The 18,121-nt window shown below is 40.8% G+C and overlaps 1 protein-coding gene across 1 annotated transcript in view; it reads left to right on the forward strand.

Moving 5' to 3' along the window:
• Positions 1-18,121, forward strand: part of camk1da (calcium/calmodulin-dependent protein kinase 1Da) — an 84,066-nt gene extending 65,945 nt beyond the window's left edge. The window contains exons 4-11 of the mRNA XM_005942679.3: positions 238-376; positions 732-858; positions 3,703-3,778; positions 7,650-7,762; positions 8,360-8,438; positions 8,584-8,671; positions 9,200-9,461; positions 10,567-18,121. Of these exons, the coding sequence (XP_005942741.1) occupies positions 238-376; positions 732-858; positions 3,703-3,778; positions 7,650-7,762; positions 8,360-8,438; positions 8,584-8,671; positions 9,200-9,461; positions 10,567-10,691 (1,009 nt within the window). The 3' untranslated portion in view covers positions 10,692-18,121. The remainder of the gene's footprint in view (positions 1-237; positions 377-731; positions 859-3,702; positions 3,779-7,649; positions 7,763-8,359; positions 8,439-8,583; positions 8,672-9,199; positions 9,462-10,566) is intronic.

The following is an 18,121-nucleotide window of genomic DNA, read 5'->3' on the forward strand; positions in this document are numbered from 1 at the left end:
TTGTGTGTGTGTGTGTGTGTGTGTGTGTGTGTGTGTGTGTGTGTGTGTGTGTGTGTGTGAGCTGGCACATGGCTCACCATTTCCACAAACTCTTGGCTGGGAAGTTGTACTGCTCATAAATTACCAAAAATATCAACCCAGCAAATCCCCCCAGCCTGCTACCAGATACTGCTGTGTGTGTGTTTGTGTGTGTAAGGTCTTCTTCTTCCCACATGCACCCTTTGTCCCGTCCTGCAGGGTGTCTGGCGGCGAGCTGTTCGACCGAATCGTGGAAAAAGGATTCTACACGGAGAAAGACGCAAGCACGCTGATCCGGCAAGTCCTGGACGCCGTTAACTACCTGCACAGGATGGGAATCGTGCACCGAGACCTGAAGGTAACACACTCAAACACACACACACATTCCCTGCTTCTTCACTGAAGTCTTACCCCACATACACACAAACACTCACTCTCCCATTCCACACTTTAAATCCACACAAGTGCTTCATTCTCACTTGACAGCCCTTGATTTACTGCTGCAATAAGGGCAGCAGCTCGACACATGCAGTGCGTTGTGGGTGAGTGTAGTGTGTGTCAGCTGTTTGAAGGAATGGATTGGTCAGAGTGACCTCCATTAACCAAGACTGTGTAAAATGAGCAATAAGGTTGTCTGTCTATTAACTGCCTGAGACATTAAACAAAGTGACAGTGTTTGTAATCCAAAATTCTTTCTTTCGTTCTTTCTTCAGCCAGAGAACCTGTTGTATTTTAATCCTCAAGACGAGTCCAAGATTATGATCAGTGACTTTGGTCTTTCAAAGATGGAGGGCAGCGGTGACGTCATGTCAACTGCCTGTGGCACGCCAGGATATGTGGGTAAGCCGGTCGCACCGTCACCGCCTGTCCTCAACGTTCTTATTTCTTTGCTCTTAAAATCACAGTTTATCCCCTCTGTTAGTGCTGTTACTGTTTTTGGTCGTTAAAAGACATACAAGTAGCTAACAGTAGCCAGAACCAAACAAAGAGATCTTTATTTGTTTTTGGAGATAAAAAAATCTATTGTGGTTTCATCTGACAACTGTGAGCTAACACTAGCTTACCTGTTTACACAGATAAATTGCAACTTGTCTAAAGTCTAAAAATGCTGTAACGAGAGATGAAGGTCCAGTTCATCCAGACCTTCAAATCACTTCTGGCATTACACACTAATGACTGCACACAAAAAAAGAGAAAAAGACAGTTTTTCATGAACCCCCCCAAAACTATCCATACCCCATGATTCAGTGGCTTGTGGAAGCATCTTTAGCAGCAATAACTTGAAGTAATTGTCTTTTGTGTGACTTTTATCTGTCTCTCACATAATTGTGGAGGAATTTAGGTCCCATTTTCTTTATAAAGTTGCTTCATTTCAGTGAAGTTTATAGGCATTCATTTATGCATGGCTCTATTAAGGTCCCATCACAGCATTTCAATCAGGTTGAGGTCTGGACTTTGAGCCACTGCTGCACCTTGATTCTGTTCTTTTTCAGCCATTCTGTTGCAGGTTTTCTGCTGTGCTTGGGATCATCGTCCCGTTTCATGACTTCATTTTTCTTTGACAGATGGCCTCACATTTGACTCATGAATCCTTTGATAAACAGAGTAGTTTATGGTCGACACAATAGCTGTCAAGGTCCTGTGGCTGCCAAACAAGCCCAAATCATTACTCATCCACCACCCTGCTTGAGAGTTGGTATGACGCGTTCATGACACAACCTGGCAATGTGTCATGTTCAAAGATCCTCACTTTGGTGTGGACATTGTTCCACAGTCTGGTTTGTTCAAATGGAACCTTACGTACCGAACATGTGCTGCCATTTTTCAAGAGAAGAGGCTGTTTCCTGACAAGTCATTCTTGTTCATTCGTTTTCTAAATGCCCTGTTAGGCCTGTAGAGTCTAAGATGTAGCTCTTTGGGTTTGTTCGACCCTCTCCGAGCATTACAAAGTTTGACCTAGTTCGACTAGTTGGACTTAGCTGTTTCTGTAATGATTCCTGTGAGCCAACAAACACGTGATAAATTAAATGAGCACATGTTGTTCCCATCTGACGCCGTTTACACTTCCTGCATCATCTCTTTTCTTCCCATGTCATCTGGAGCGATGCGTGTTTGTGCTCTTCACACACCCCAGTCATGCTTATCACTCTGAGACAGACAGTCATGCTCTGTATCATATTATATCTCATTTTTGTGTGAATCTCTGTGTGCAGTGTGCTTAATCTGCTTGTGTGTGAGCATTTCTTTGATTGCATTCTACAGGAGACAGAGGTTCGGTGACACACATTTGCATGTTGCAAAAGTCGTATAAGTCGCACAAACAGATCATTTCCCACTATTCACACAGAAAGGTACATAAATGTTGAATCGTTTTTGTTGCAGGGCAGCTTTACTAAATCCAGCTGTGTGTCTGTTTAGGTTCTCAATCGTCCGTGTCATGGTGGACTAAAGTGCTTGAGTCGAAGCCACTCGCAGAACTGGAGTGGCCTTTTAGATGAGTTGGGAAATATCTTCAAGAACCTGAAAGAACTCCAGCTGTCTTTGGCTCAAGCGCTTCAAAGCACCCAGCTGTTCTTCAGGGTTTTTTTTGGTGTACTATCTTTAAAGAGTCAGTTCACATTCTCACCCAGTCAGCAAAAAATTTGCATCGTTTTACTTTGAAAGGTCAGAACTTTGCATCAATTCCTCTCATCCGTGAGAGGAACTCCTGCAGTTTTTCCACTCAAGGTGCTTTGTGTGAAAATACAATCAAAGAAGGTGACAATTTACAACTGCGTCTGAATGAAAGACTCAGTTTTCGTTGTTATTTTTTCATTTTCCCATTATGATAACGTTCAACTGTCAAATTTGCTTCTTCCAGCAAAAAGAAAAGTCACGCTTGGAAATAGGACATAGCCAAAGACCCACTACGGGGTTAGTTCAGTGATTGACTATTAAGAAATTACACATTATGATTGTACCCTGATACCGACTCTGGACTTAGTGAGCTGCAGACACGGTGATCTCAGTGGGTAAAAATGCTCCAGTTCTGCATCCAGAAAACCCAGAACAGACACACACACAATGAGTCAGATTAGACTAATAAGCAAATGTAAGCACTCAGATTCAGCACAAGTGTGCAAAGTTTATATTTTGACTCAGATATGACTGGTGTTCCTTCTGTGTGTATGTGTGTGAGCATGCCAAATCTATTTCGAGAGCCTTGTGTGTGTATATGTGAGGTGATATTATGGCGACCTCGCTGTCATCAGTAATTTGCTCTGTCCAGGGCCTTCGGTAATGAGCTGCAGAGAAAGGTCGGGCCTGGAAAGCCTCCCTTACCGACACCAGCAGCAGAGAAAATGGGTCTGAAGCTAACTAGAAGAGCTAGTTGGAGCTAGTTGTACCATGTATTTCTGCACCTATGAGAATCTGTACCTCCTGCAGAATATTTCCCACCGTGCACCGAACTGGCATGTGATTTTAATTTCAACAGACATGAGGTGTCTGCATATTTTCTCTGTACTCAGTCTCATTAAACAGCCCCTTTTTCATATAAAAATCACACCGCAGTTGTTACTGGACCTCAAGCTGAAAAAGTAAAAACGCACTGTAGTTAGGTTTACCACCAAACTGAGGTCGTTCCAAAGCCGTTTTTTTTCTCTAACCCCGCTGTGTCTGCTTGTTTCTCCCTCTCTCTATCAGCTCCAGAGGTTCTCGCCCAGAAGCCGTATAGTAAAGCGGTCGACTGCTGGTCCATTGGAGTGATCGCCTACATCTTGTAAGTACCAATTAAACTTCTTTATATTCCACTGTACAGGAAGCAGTTTCCATCAATCACCATGACTGACATCACCAGAAAGCACCAAAGCTGCATTAGCACCGGGTCATGGTCACGGTGGGAAATCTGAATTCTTGATGCCTTATTCATCATTAAGGTTGTGATAATCGTGTTCATTGCCAGAAATGCGGCCAAGTCAATCAGCTAAATACATTCACAGGTTTGCCTTGCATTGAGTCACATGACTGCTAACCATTAGCTTGTCCATCCGTTGTATACACGTAACGCTGTAGGGTGAATTAAATTTTTTTTTGAAAAAACCAATTAGGAAATTGTTAACTAAAGTCATAAAACCAGTAAGAAGTAGGGTCGTTTTCTCATAGATTTCAATACAATGAGACCAGAGAAGTTGTCGCCCCTAGAGGTCATGCAGGCTTTGAAATAACTGAAATAACCCGTGTCTAGACACAGGTATGAAGCAGTTTTAGGTTATTGTAATCGTGTTTAATTAGTGTGTTATTTACACCTTTGGTTTTCCTCCTGTGACATATTTTTACCAAATCTTCCATCAAACATTATATCAAATCTCTGAGTAGCTATTAAAGTCATTTTACAAGTTCCCTTGGATGTAATCTTTGTAATTAAATAGAATGAAGGTCTTTATAACAGCACAACAAAACAGCCATTTTCATACTAGTAGTTTTCTAATCATCAGCTGGGCTATGGAGACCTGGCTCGGCCATGTATGAATCACAAAATTGAAAACACCTTAACTGGAAAATCTGTTTGTAAACATGCATTCCATTCACATCACATTTACGCTCATTAAGCGGATCTCCATCTAGCCTTTGTCACCCTTCTCACCCTCGTCTGTGACGAGATTTCATTTTCATTTTCTTGTTTTTCACCAGTGTTGGTGAACAATGGAAACCATGTTTGTGTGCTCAGACTGCAATCTTGTTGTTGAGAACGCCACTGTTGGAGTTATTTTAAGGTGTACGTTGCCTCTGCATCTTCATTTATGTTTAACACCTGAGGAGCAATCAGAGAGCTCACAGTGGTTGAGAGGAAAGCAGGCGCAAACAAACTCACGTGACTCTCTCGCGCTGACTTTTTCTCTGTCTTTCTCCCGTTTTACGCTGTACTTTGTGGTGAGTAGTGAAGTAAATGCTTTTGCTAGTAAAAAGCATTTGCTGGATTTGACAGCACAGTAGAAATGGCTGTGCGTGTGTATGTCCGTGTGTTGCTGTGTGCGTGCAGGGTAAAAGAAAGAGCAACTCCCTGCTGGCAATTAGCACAATTAGCGTTGGGATTCAGACCTTGTTAGGTTTTAACTGCTGCTCAGGTGGAAGGATCACATCAGGTAATCAACCATGATAATCAGCCAGGATCCCGAGTGCAAGTGTATGTGTGTGTGTGTGTGTGTGTGTGTGTGTGTGTGTGTGTGTGTGTGTGTTCGATGGAGTGGAGGGTCAGCCGAGTAACATGACAAATGAGTCTTTAAGCAAATGAGAAAGCAAAAAAAACAAAGCAGAAAGCCCTTTTCCCTTCACGGCAGGCAGAGTCCTCCTTCCTCTCTGCCCGGTGCGTTTCCCTTTTATTCTTTCTTTCCGGTGTGTATTGATGGAGAACGGCATTTTAATGAGTTTTTATGAAAATCTCCTGGTGCATCCAGAACCTCGGTAATGAGGTGTTTTGGGCAGAGCGGCAGCTCTGCTGTTGCTCCGCTTTGTGTCGTTATGGAAAATCAAACTTGGACTTAAGTTCATTTGTGCTCATCAGCACCAAGAACCAGTAATCTCATGTTAATGCGATTAAGGCGATACAGCCAACTACCACTGCTACTACGCAGTCACAGTAATATAATACACTGCTCTGAGCTCAAGTCCAGATGTGACAACAATACTGCGACACCACCTACTATTAATTCAAGTTTGCAAGTTTAGCAGGGGTACTGGAGGGTAGCAGAGTAACTGGAGTACTTAAATCTTGACTGCAAATTGTTCTTTGTTACCAGTGTTAAAGCGACCACTGCAAGCCACAACCTGCCTTCACAGATGCATTCTGAGGTGCGGACATTCCTCCTTTTAGATAGTACCTCGGATTTCCTACAGCCAGACTCATAGTCATGACAGTCAGCAATAATCTTTTACTAAGTTTTATAGGATGTATATTTGCTATCTTCACCCTCATATTTGATCTTTTTCTAAACCTAACCCAGTACTTCACAAAGTTGTTTTTAGCTCCAAAGCCTAAACAGGAATTTTGTTTTGATCTGATAATGTATTTCAAAAAGTGTGGTACACAACTGAGGCAAGCTACTTTGTCATTTCTTTAAGCAGCCTTTGAGAATAGTTCTCCAGGCTTCCTGAAGGACATTCAAAGCTCTTCTTTGGAGGTTTACTGCCTTTTGTTCTGTTCTCTGTCGAGACGATCCCTCACTGCCTCAGTAATGTTGAGATCTGGGCTCTGGTAGGCCACTGTGTGTTTTTCTCTCCAGGTCTGCATTGGCAGTGGGTTTGGGATCATTGTCATACTAAACAATGAAGCCACTGCCAATCAGACTCTGACTTTTCTATGTTCATAATTTCATCAGTTGTCACAACAACACTGGCTGAAATTCTGCCCGGAACCACGACAGAACCGTGTTTTGCAGATGTCAGTAGACACTCACTCTTGTACATATTGATGGTGATTTAAACTTAAAATTTCAAATTCCTATTCATCAGTCCGTAAGATCTGTTACCACAGATTTTTAGTCTAGTCTTGTGTAATTTGGTATACCAAAGCCTGGCTATCAAAGGCTTTTTTATAGCACCCTTCCGCTGAGATTATTCTTGAAGAATCTTCAGTGAACAGCAGATGATCACCTGCTGTGGCTAGTTTTTTTAAGCCTGCCGCATCTTCTTTTGTCCCCCACTTTTTCAGTTCCCTTGGATTTTTTTTTAAAGAACACACTGAACATCATGCTGCGATATACCAGGTTTTCAGCTAAATAGCTGTTTGAGAATCACCTTGTTAGTGCAACAATACAGGTTTATACCTGCCATTGTCTTTGGTATTCTTCATAGATTCATCTGGGAACAAGTGATGTGTTTGTGCAGCAGGCTGCTAGTAACAAAGTGCATTAAGATACAGTTTAAAATGGGCTCTTTGCCAGTTTGTTGTCTGTGTAGAAACAACACTGGTTCATCCCTTGGGTTATGTGCTTTATTATGCTTCAGTGATTCAGAGGTCAGCATTAAGTGACTTAACAAAAAAAAAGAATCCTCTGAAGATCATTGGATACAACAACTGAACTGAAAATGGGTGAAAAAACAGCCAGCGTAGAAAGGAAAATTTAGATTTTTTTAAATTACAAGAAAGTCTGGTTTCTTGGAAGCAAAATACAGAAAAATGAAGGGTGGGTGGATTTTTAAGTCAAATTGTGGTCTCTGCCATGAGTAGCAAAATCCTTACAGGCTATAAATCTCTAAATAAGGAGTTTTTTACCTTTTAAAAATTAAATATATTCGTTTCATATTCAGGGATCCTGAAAAGAGAAAAAGAAAACCTGTCAAATTCATGTCTAGAAACACAAATCTGCCTGTGGCACTACACTGTTGCCTACATGTGAGGCATTTAGGGGACATATGTAAATTGTAGCTACAAAGATTAATCTGGGTTACAGTATTCCCTTACAGACACAGATCTAGCCTGTCTCTTACATACACATGTGTTTGCATTTAACACTATGTGTCCTAAGCAAGGCAGTCATTTCAAAAGGGTGACAATGAGTAAAGGGACTGTGTAGTAATCAGTGAAATCATTTATTAATGAAAATAAGTGACTGTTAAAGATTCGACCAAAAGAATAAATATCTCGTCTGCAGGTTGTGTGGTTATCCTCCATTCTACGACGAAAACGACTCCAAGCTGTTCGAGCAGATCCTGAAAGCTGACTATGAGTTTGATGCACCGTACTGGGATGACATATCAGACTCAGGTGAGGCCTCCTCTTCCTCCTCCTTCCTCCACCATCTGTCCTTCCGCCTCCACGGTCCATCATGTGGCACATGTGGCCCACACACCACCTTTCCATCATAGTCGCTGATTTAATCTGCATGGAATGAAAATATGTGAGAGTAAGTGTGCGATGTGTGGTTTCATCCATTACCAGCACAGTTACGGGCATAGACTGGAAGTAAAGCCAGCGTTCTATTGGCTGGAAGTCTATTTCAGTCACCAGTCTATTGTGTTAGTGAGGATAAAATCGCATTTATGGACTGTCAAGAAAAGCTTTGTGTTTTCAGAAGTGTCAAGTTTCCTCAGAGCAAATAGAAATCACTCCTGCACATTGCTAGTAATGTAGAATTAACAGAGGTCAACTTGGCTGATACAGTAAAAACCAGATGGTACACACAGCCCACGTTCTCAGTAGAAACCAAACAGTGCATTACTCTGTGCAACATCTGACATCTGAAAACATCTTTCCCTGATCGAAATGTCAAAGATTTTCAGTGTCACAAAATGTTTTGTGAGTGGGTTTTAACGTAGTAAAAAACAATGTGGTGTTTATATGTTTGGTTTGTTTTTCTCCCAGCCAAGGATTTCATCAGCAGACTGATGGAAAAAGACCCAGCCAAGCGTTTCACTTGTGAACAGGCGCTCAGACACCCCTGGTGAGAAACACACATGCACACACAAACACACACACACAACAGCATCACAAAAATCCATCAAATCAATATTGATATCGATGTTGATATACATTCAGAAGTATTGACTAAGAAATTGTGTTTTTGTGTCGTTATATATATATCTCAGGATCGCTGGGGATACGGCTCTCTGCAAGAACATCCATGAGTCAGTCAGCCGGCAGATCAGAAAGAACTTTGCCAAGAGCAAATGGAGGGTAAATTTTGTTTACTGCAGTTTATTCTCTGTGGTTTTGGCTCTACTGCAATAGACTACATTACCCTATTACAGCTCCTCAGCCAACTGTTTTTAGAAGGTGAATCACTCAGCAATAAAAACCTGGCTTGTCTCGTGGGTAAGATCTACCTCTCAACAGCTATTTACCCCTAAAGAAGTCAGAAGAAATAAGAACAAACTTCAGATTTCAAACAATTCCCATGTTCCACAAATGAAAATGATTTACTAGGTCATTTTAACACAATATAATTTACCATAACGTTACCAGGTTATTGAACTCTGCCGTCATAATAAGGTATGGCTCAAGAGTTTATGGTCTCAGTCATTAGTTTGAACTCTGTTTAAATACGGCTAGATGTTAATTTTTTAAACAATAGTTCCCATTAGTGTACAGAAGGATGATAAAGCAGGGTATACTTTAGTGCAGACCTAAGTTGTGATGGCTCAGCGTGCATTGTCCCAAGGTTTCGTGATCAGATTTTTCCTTTTGTTTCTATGCTCTTCACAGCAAGCGTTCAATGCCACTGCCGTGGTTCGGCACATGAGGCGGCTGCAGCTTGGCAGCAGCATGGGGAGCAGCATTGATGCGTCCAACGCACCGACTAGGCCGAGTCAGACGCAGAAGTCAGCCCAAAGCCAGAGCCAGGCGGGCCAGAACCAGCCGGCTCAAAGCCAAAATACCGGCCAGACGGCGCAGAGCCAGAGCACTAGCGCTGTCGCCAGCAAGATCTCTTCCATCGATAACAACATAGCAGCTCCCCACAAGGATTGTGAGTATGATTCAGTGGTGTCAGTGGCATCAGAAAGTTAAGAGAACATATGTGAGCTGTTCATAGGAGTATGTAACAGTGAATGAGCAAAATTTAGGGCACAGTGTGGGAGCGCAGTGCCTTGCAGTGTCTTCAGGATTTGGGACGTTATGAATTCCAGAAAAAGTGCATTTACCTGATCATACTGAATAGGTGTTCCACTTCTTTGGTTTAACAAACTCCTGGGTTGCTTTGGCTGTATGTTTGGGGTCACTGACCTTCTGTATTATGAAACACTGCCCAATCAATTTGAGCATGAGTATGTCACTGAACACCTCAGAATTCATTCGTCTACTTCTGTCCTGTGTCACATCATCAATAACCACTATTGTCTCAGTGTCACTGGCAGCCATGCACGCCCAAACCATCACAATGGTTCTGCTTTATAGATGATGTGGCATGCTTTGCATCATGAGCTGTTCCACGCCTTGTTCATACTTTTTTCTTGTCCAAATATATATGGACCTAACTGTATTTCTATAAAATACTGCTTTTCATTATAAAAGTCAAATGTGCTGTTTGAAAATATAAACAGCAAGATTTCTGGTTTTTTAGAGGGGTAGCCCTGACAATGGAGAGGAAATGTTAATGTAAGTACGGTACAGATTTACACTTAATACCTCATCTCAAAGATGGAGCAGTGCGGTTTATTGGTGTAGCTCTAGTTACATCTTTGAGATAGACACACCTCATAAATGGATTGGATTTTAGTGCAAGAGAAATGAACAGTGGTAAACCTTGTTCAGCGAAGATTGAGTTAGTAGACGGCAGGGCTTGTAATACAATTCTGAACAATAAAATTTACACTAAATTACATGAGCTAAGGGCCAGAACAGCGTTACATTTATTACCTACGTTATTTTGTATTTTTCCTCAACATATTTAGCTGTACAGTGCAAAAGCTGTTTCATGTCTTCACTTCTTTATCAAAGTGAAACTAATTTTATCTTAGTGATCCAGTCACTAGTGAGAAATGCAAGCCTGTGGTTTTCTACTTCTTTTGGAAATCAAGGAGGGATTTCAGTATTACAAGCAGCTGATGCAGCTTCTCATTCCCTTCTTTCAGGTGTCACTGCACCAGTCACACCCTGCAGCCTGGCATCTGCAGCCTCTTCTCCTGCCACGGGGACGGAGCTGAACCGGCCACACCCATCTGCGGTCCCCGCCCCGGTCCTCACGGAAACCAAGTGACGCCAGGTCCCGCGGGGAACCAGCTGGGAGGCCACGGCGCTGTGAAGCAGGGAGAGCGGGAAAGAAAGAGAGATCGAGGACGACCAGTGAGGAAGACGATCGCCCTCTTCTTTGTCCCTCCCTCTCTTTGCTTTACTGCCTCTCGGATAGGCCCCCCAGCCAGTACCCCGCCCTGCTCGTGGGAGAGCAGAGGACTTTACCGCCACCCCACCGATTCAAGCCACCATTGTCATACTGCACACCCACCAGGATGTCAGCGTAAAACTCGTCCTGCCACAGCCACAGCACACCCACGGTCTCACACTGGGGATGTTCACACAGTTGGCTTTGATCATTACCTGATAAAAGGGTGTCCACTGCTCCACCTGTGAGCTGCAGTTGGTGGTTCACGGTGGAGCTGCTGGTGTCATACAAGTTCAACCTTCCCATTCAATCTGATCTTTCCCGCATCAATTTATTTAGTTTTTTTTCCGACTTAGGTTTGACTGTTGGCAAACGGATTGTTTTACTTTTATTAACTGCTGTTAAATTTAAAGACGCTATGTGTAACAAACATATCATTGTCAAATTGATATTGCTACCTTGGCATAATTAGTGTAACCAAATGAGACAATACCCAAGATGAACCACATGTAGTTCCTCTTTATTAATAGCTGTTGTTGTGTTAGGATCTAAATTAGAACCCAATTCCCATCATCGCCAGATGCTTGGTCTAAAAACAGCAACTCTCACTTCCTGTTAATCAAACACATCTCCCTGCCAATCTGACCTGGTAATTGTGGAACACGGAAAACAGACGGTCGTTGTTTTTTTTAAACACAAATGATGCAGATGTAGCAAATTCATGTTGACAGTGGTTTATCCGTGTAAAAATGCCACACATAGCACCTTTAAGACATTTGTGTGTCCTTATGGGCTTGGTTCTCTGTTTGTTTGTTCGTGCTTTAAGAAGTGCTTTAAAAGTACCATATGACTGTTGAGATGTGGAAACATGAGTAAGCGCTTTATCTATTTTGCACAGAAAGGATCAGACATAGATTAGCTGCCATTCACATGTGTTTATCAGAGTGAGTAGAGATTGTAAACCTTTATTGATTGGATGTCAGAGCATTATACAACTTGTTTATTGTCTGAAAGATTCTGATTTGTTTATTATTTTCTTACTTTATTAAAACTTTTATAATAATTGCCCTTTAAGGGACACACATAATGGTTATTATGAAACATGGAATAAGTTTAGGATAGAATTAGAACACATAGAGATAAGTATTTACTGGAAAACACGTCCAGGTAAAAAAGTCAGAAACTAAAGATGGATTGTCATTAGACTTCCCAAGGAGCTACAGGCAGCGCAGCATAGTTACTAAAAGAAAGGCCTGGTGGGTCCTCAGAGACACAATCCAGAATGGAGAAGCTGTAGCCTGCCGTCGTTCTTTATGTCTCTACCGAAGCCATGATCTCACCTTCTTTATTTGTCAAGCTGCACCCAGTCCAGAAGTGCTCAGGGAAAACTGCAGCTGCACTGTGTGCTGGTGAACACCAGTTTCCTGATTTAGTCTTTTTATTTTTGGGGTTTGTCACAGTCCGGCCGTTCCAGCCAGCATTGCAGTTAATGATCCAGGCTTCAGGACGTTAGCTGTGTCCTTACTGTAGTGTTGTGTTGGTGCGCGACTTCAGCATTGATAATTTAGACCTGGACTTCTATTGACCGTATACATACGTGGGCTCACTGCAGGCAACAGCAGGGCATCGATGCTTACTTTTGAAGCTTTTTTTGAAGCGTTTTCAAAAAACGTCACGAAATGTAATTAAAGACTGAAAGCAGCGATTCACCAACCACGCTGGCTGATACCTGCAGCACTTTTCAAAGAAGTTGGGACAGGGGCATATTTCCTAATCACCACTTATTTCAATTGTTTTGAAAAACCTGGAGGCCGATTGCTGTAGTTTTAAAAGAAAAAATGTTTATCCCACTATTCTTTGATATTGGATTTCAGCTGCTCCGCAATGTTTCTGATAGCTTTCAGAAGCATTTCTGAACACATGCAGTGATTTCCATTAAAGAAAAGCAGCAGCAGTAAGTTGCAACTAACCTGTTCTATGGTGGCAGTTTATGCTTGTCAGTGTAGCCCTAAAACATGTGCAAGTGTCCCCAGGTTAGGCTTTACCACCTTTTAAGAGATTACAGGGCTGTACTGATGTCACTGGTGATGCGTGCAACACCCAAGTCCAGGTTTTTTAGGCATTAATCTACTTTTCCAGTCGTTATTTCTGCCCCAACTCTTTCAAACTTTTTGCTGTTTTCAAATATATAATGATATATAATATTACTTCATGTTTTCTTTATGCTATTTTCAATTCAGTGCGGAGGTTAGGACATGGTAAATCAATGCATTCTCTTCGTTATTTACATTCTACATGTTGTCCCAACTTTTTTGGAAACAGGGCTCTAAATAAATGCACAGATCCACGACTCAGTCAGTATTTTTGACTACTAACCCGACTTTTGTTTTCTTCACCTAATGGAACTCTTGAACATGGCTAATGGCCTTTCCTGTCCCAGAACGCAGAGCTGTACAATGTAGGGTGCTCACTCACACATATCAGATTGTCATGTCTTTATTCGATGCAATTGTACCGATCCCTTTATTGAATTGTAGCCAAAGACTATTGCTTGGTAATGAAGACAATTTGGTTCATTCTGCAGTGCTTGACAAATTAGAACAAAACTAGCCAGATTTGAAGTTGTTCAAGATGGAAACTAAGGGCTTAATTATAGCTGCAAAATAACCTAAAGAGAACGTTTTGTGACCTTTTATCTTTTCAAAATCTGTTGCCATTTACATTATTTTTATTGCCTGAATTGTCTTGCTAAAAAACTGTGTTCATAGTGCTTGTCTCGATATGTGGCAGTATGAGGTGGGTGTGAGGCCGCATTTGGATAAAATTTGGGTTAAGGTGAAAATGACAGTAAATCTACACTCACCAAAGTTTTCTCGAATTCATTTTTGGTTCACTGCACAGTTCTGTGTGTTAGACTCCATCTACCATCTAGTTTATCATCTCTTTTGCCCTCACTGAAAGGATAAGGAGTAATGTTTCTAAAGTATTTCTGCATTTTTCCTATCGTCAGCTAATGACAAAGTCACACTAGGGTAAAAGTGGCTGAAGATTGCAGCATGTCCAAAATTACTGTGGCGATGTAGAACGATATTATGATCTTGCTTCCTTTGAAATGGTTGCTTCGAACACTGGGACCAGTCTGCAACCACTCGCAGTCAGCTGCCCCCTTCAAAGCAACTTTGGTGTGTCAGGAAGGCAATAAAATGGCAATAAGACCAAGTCAGTCTGCTATCAGTTTGTGATGGAATGGAAACAAGTTGGTAATTACATGCTGTCTGTTTGTGATAACACTCATTAACTTTGATAAATTGGTTAAAATTGCTAATTTGTTGCCATCTTCATACACAGAAATTCATCAGAACCTCGTAGATTTGAAACAGACTCAGAAATGACTCTATAAGTAATGACTTAGTTGCTGCATGATGGCAATTTATTCCAAAAATGGCATAGGTGCTTGGCAACCTTGCATTTATATTGGAATATAACCAGACTACAACCAGTTGAGACGAGTCCTCTTGCAGATGAGTTGCACTCACTAGCACACTGACTGAGATTGATTGCAGTGTGTTGGCAATTTGTCTGTTTTTAAAGTGTGTTAATTTACACACCAATTATTTCTAAATTCTGCCATTCAGAGTCTGTGTTTGGAGACAGGTTGCTTTCGTCACTAAAAGCAGAAAACTTGAAAATGCAAGTTCCAGGTCATCATCCTATTTTTCTCTAGCATAGACTAAGCCATAATCCCACAAAAAGTCCAAAACCAGCATTGTGTTTAATGTATCTTACCTAGTTTACAAAGTTCTTGCCCCATCTGAAGCTCTGACCCCAGAGTCCTTCCTTCTGTTGGTTTTTCAAAAATAAGATTTGGGTCCAAGTATGTGAGTGTGATGAAGCAAAATTTCCAGCCTAATCCAGCAGTGTGTCTAAGGTGATGTGTTTCTAATAGGTTTCGGCCAAAACATTATGCACAAAAAACGCCTGTTTTTGTAGGTGCGCTCGTTATTGGCTTTGCTTGAAGGTTGTTCAGGGGAAGAAAAATGTCATTTATAATCTTTTGAAGGATGACAACATAGAAATCCATCAGCTATAATACACAATGTAAAGTCGCAGAAAGACCATAAACTACTGATTATGTATTTTAGGTTAAAGTTCAGTTAGTCACATTATGGGATGTGGGCCCACCCCATATTGGAGAAATAAAAAGTCAGTATATCTTTAGCTTTTCATTCTGTCTGTGGCAGTGGGATATTTGACATTTTAAATACCCTTTTAATGGATAGAAGACTGCGAAAACCACTAATCATGCTGCAGTTCTTGTTTATAAAACTACAGTCTTCGCAGAATGTACTGTTTTTCAAGCACTATAGGATAAATTGTAAAACTTGCATAATATATGGTGACACTAGTGATGCATGCACTTCTCGGTGTCATGAAAACTATTCATTGGCTGAAAACACTTCTGTTACTTTATGCACAATGCTGTAGCAACCAAGCAAGTCTGAAGTTCGATGAGTATGAATATTTAAGGCAGGTCAGGGCAGTCAAAAAAGAAGCAAACTTCTAATGTTTGAACTGCTGCACACATGCCTGCGCACAGATAGTTGAGATTTCTGAAGGTTTGCATTTATTCCGACACATTTTTCTGAGAGGAAACTAATCCGACTCTGACGTCAATGTATACCGAAGGGAACTTTCTACCGTGTAAGGGCTTTATTCCAATGACCACCTTAATCTTATTCTTCACTGTTATCGCGTCTATTTACCCATTGATTGCTATGCATTTTTTAAAAACATTTGAAGTGTGTTGTCAATGTTTTTTTATTTCTGGAAAGCATGATCAGGAAACAAAAGAAAACATCAGCAGCTCTATTTAAATCTATTCAAGACCATTTCACTCATTTACCTATTATTATTAAATTTGAATGAGCTACATTAGGGATTTAAGAGGTTGTTCAAAGAGGTTAATGAATTAGGAATACCGTTCATTAAATGTGAAGTCGTACACTTTAGCTTGGACGTGTGGGCTTCTGAATGTGCTGTGAGGCAGGCAGAGGGTTCAGGTTCATGCTCCTCTGTGGTTTTATGTCTGCTGTTTTTGTTTGCTACAGAGAGAGAGAACATAAATGTAATCCAAATGAGTCTTTCCATGCTACTGTAAATAGATTGTGAATACTGATGATCATTTTCAAGGTAATATTTACGAATGTTTTGCTGTACAGGCATGTCTGAGTGAGTGAATGAACGAGTGAGTTTGCAAGGGAAGTTGATTGTATCCTCTATGGAATGTTTTAATGTAAAAAAAAAAAATGTAACAAAAAAAAGCAGCTTCAAGTCTCCTTTACTTCCCGACTTTGCGGTTAGCTTTCAGAAACTGTCTGGCAGCACGCGACTGCTATCAGCAGAGCTGCACAGCGCAGTTTAATGCCATCAGTGTTCCACCATCACTTCAGTGTCAGTCCAACTAAAAAGGTGAAATCATCGTTTACTGAACTCAGGCTTACGTTTTTGTTTTTTTGCCATTCTAACGGGAGAAATCCAAAGCTGTGACCGACTCAGAAACACACTGTTACGGACGTTCGCTCTCTCCACTTTAAACTCACCATCCTTTGACTTTTCTTTCTTTCTTTTTTTATGAAGAAAAAAAACTGCACCTTCATGAAAAAACACAAGCATGTTGAAAAAAAGTGCTTCAAGATTTCAACTTTACCATGAGTGTTTGCATAATCTTATATGCCCTTGTATGATGTTCGTATCTCTGTATTATGTGAAGACGTACACAGGTTGAGATGACCGGGTCCACAAGAGCCAAGCAGAGTATTTGTTCTAACTGGCAAAATTTACCCCTGGAATTACTTACTATTATTATCACTATTATTACTTGCTGGATTAACTATGAAAGTTGCTTTAATTCTGCTAATTAGAATGACTGTGTTGTCATGTGACTGGAAGAAAATGCATTTATATTGCCCTTTTTTCAGGTTTTTATTATGCAAATTGAAAATACACTAAATAGTGGTTGTGTCACTGAATTTATACTTAAAGCTGGTTTTAGTTGTATGGAAGTGAAATGTATTCAGAAGATGAGCAAGATGACTTAAAATCTCAAAAAGAGCCTTTCATTGCTTGAAAACTAGATTTTATGGAAGCAGTAGTTGGTCATAAGCTGAGTTTCATCTAGGTTTTTTGTTTAGGTTAAAAATTTGCAGTGCATTGTGGGGCAAGTAGTTTCTAATAGATGTCGTCAAAAGCATGCTAGCTGACCTTTTTTTAACACGCGGAAGTGTTTGGTGTGTAAGGAGTTTCTGAAAAATCAATGAAGAAAATTAATAGTAAATTTAGGAATTAGGCATTACTATTAAGCTCCGTTCAAGAAAAGTGCAAAGTGCACTTATGTGCAATTGTGTTTGGGCATAGAGTTCTCATCTAAGGCATCTAAAAACTGAATCAAAAGTGCAAATATAAAGAACTTTTACTTTTATGATTTTAAAATGTACTATGTTACCTTACCATATGTGCGTTAGCTTTTTATTTAGTTTGGCTAAGTTGATAATGTATATTGTGTAGCTAAATTCTCTGATACTTTCCTTACTTATTTGTATGTCATAAATGCAAAGGCTAGAGAGTTTAAAATATATAGCTACTGACTGTGTGTTGTATGTAGACTAATTAGCGGGGGTGGTTTTACCTAGCTAAAGTCTATACAATTGTTCAGTAGTAGTAGCATTATGTTGAAACTTACAAGGAACTACAAGCATGTATTTGAATTGTTACCAACTATTTCAGTGTCCTCTTAGACTGAAAAAGTTGTTAGACTTTGTTAGCATTAGTAAATGCATTAGCTAGCTTTGGTTTAGCTGATGCTAAAAACACTCCACCACCTCTAACCTGAACAGCTAACTGACCAGTTGAGAGAATCTCTCTCGCTAAGATTTCTTTGTAGGACTAAAACTCTACACATGCTGCTCTTTGGCCCCTGGTGTCTCCCTGTAGGTGTCCTTGTCCAGAGCCTGCTAATTTAGCAGGCTGTATTTACTCTCTGCATGTGACCACAACAAACTCTCATCCTGTGCACTGTCGTTACGTCGACGATGCTCTCACCTATCGGAGCGGCCACTGCCTGCCGCACTTAAATGTGGTGTGATAATGATGATTTCGATGATGATGATTTTCTGTTGATGGGGCTTGTATATCAGATGCCTTTGACAATCATGTGCACATATCAGAGTTACCATAACAACACAGGCCAGAGCGACTGATTGTGTTTTGTTTGTCTTTTCTCCTGGAATAAATCCTGAATGATCGTAAAA

Source organism: Haplochromis burtoni, unplaced genomic scaffold, assembly GCF_018398535.1.
Source record: "Haplochromis burtoni strain Fernald_Lab_line unplaced genomic scaffold, NCSU_Asbu1 Contig_178, whole genome shotgun sequence".
In the NCBI taxonomy this organism is placed as follows: Eukaryota; Metazoa; Chordata; class Actinopteri; order Cichliformes; family Cichlidae; genus Haplochromis; species Haplochromis burtoni.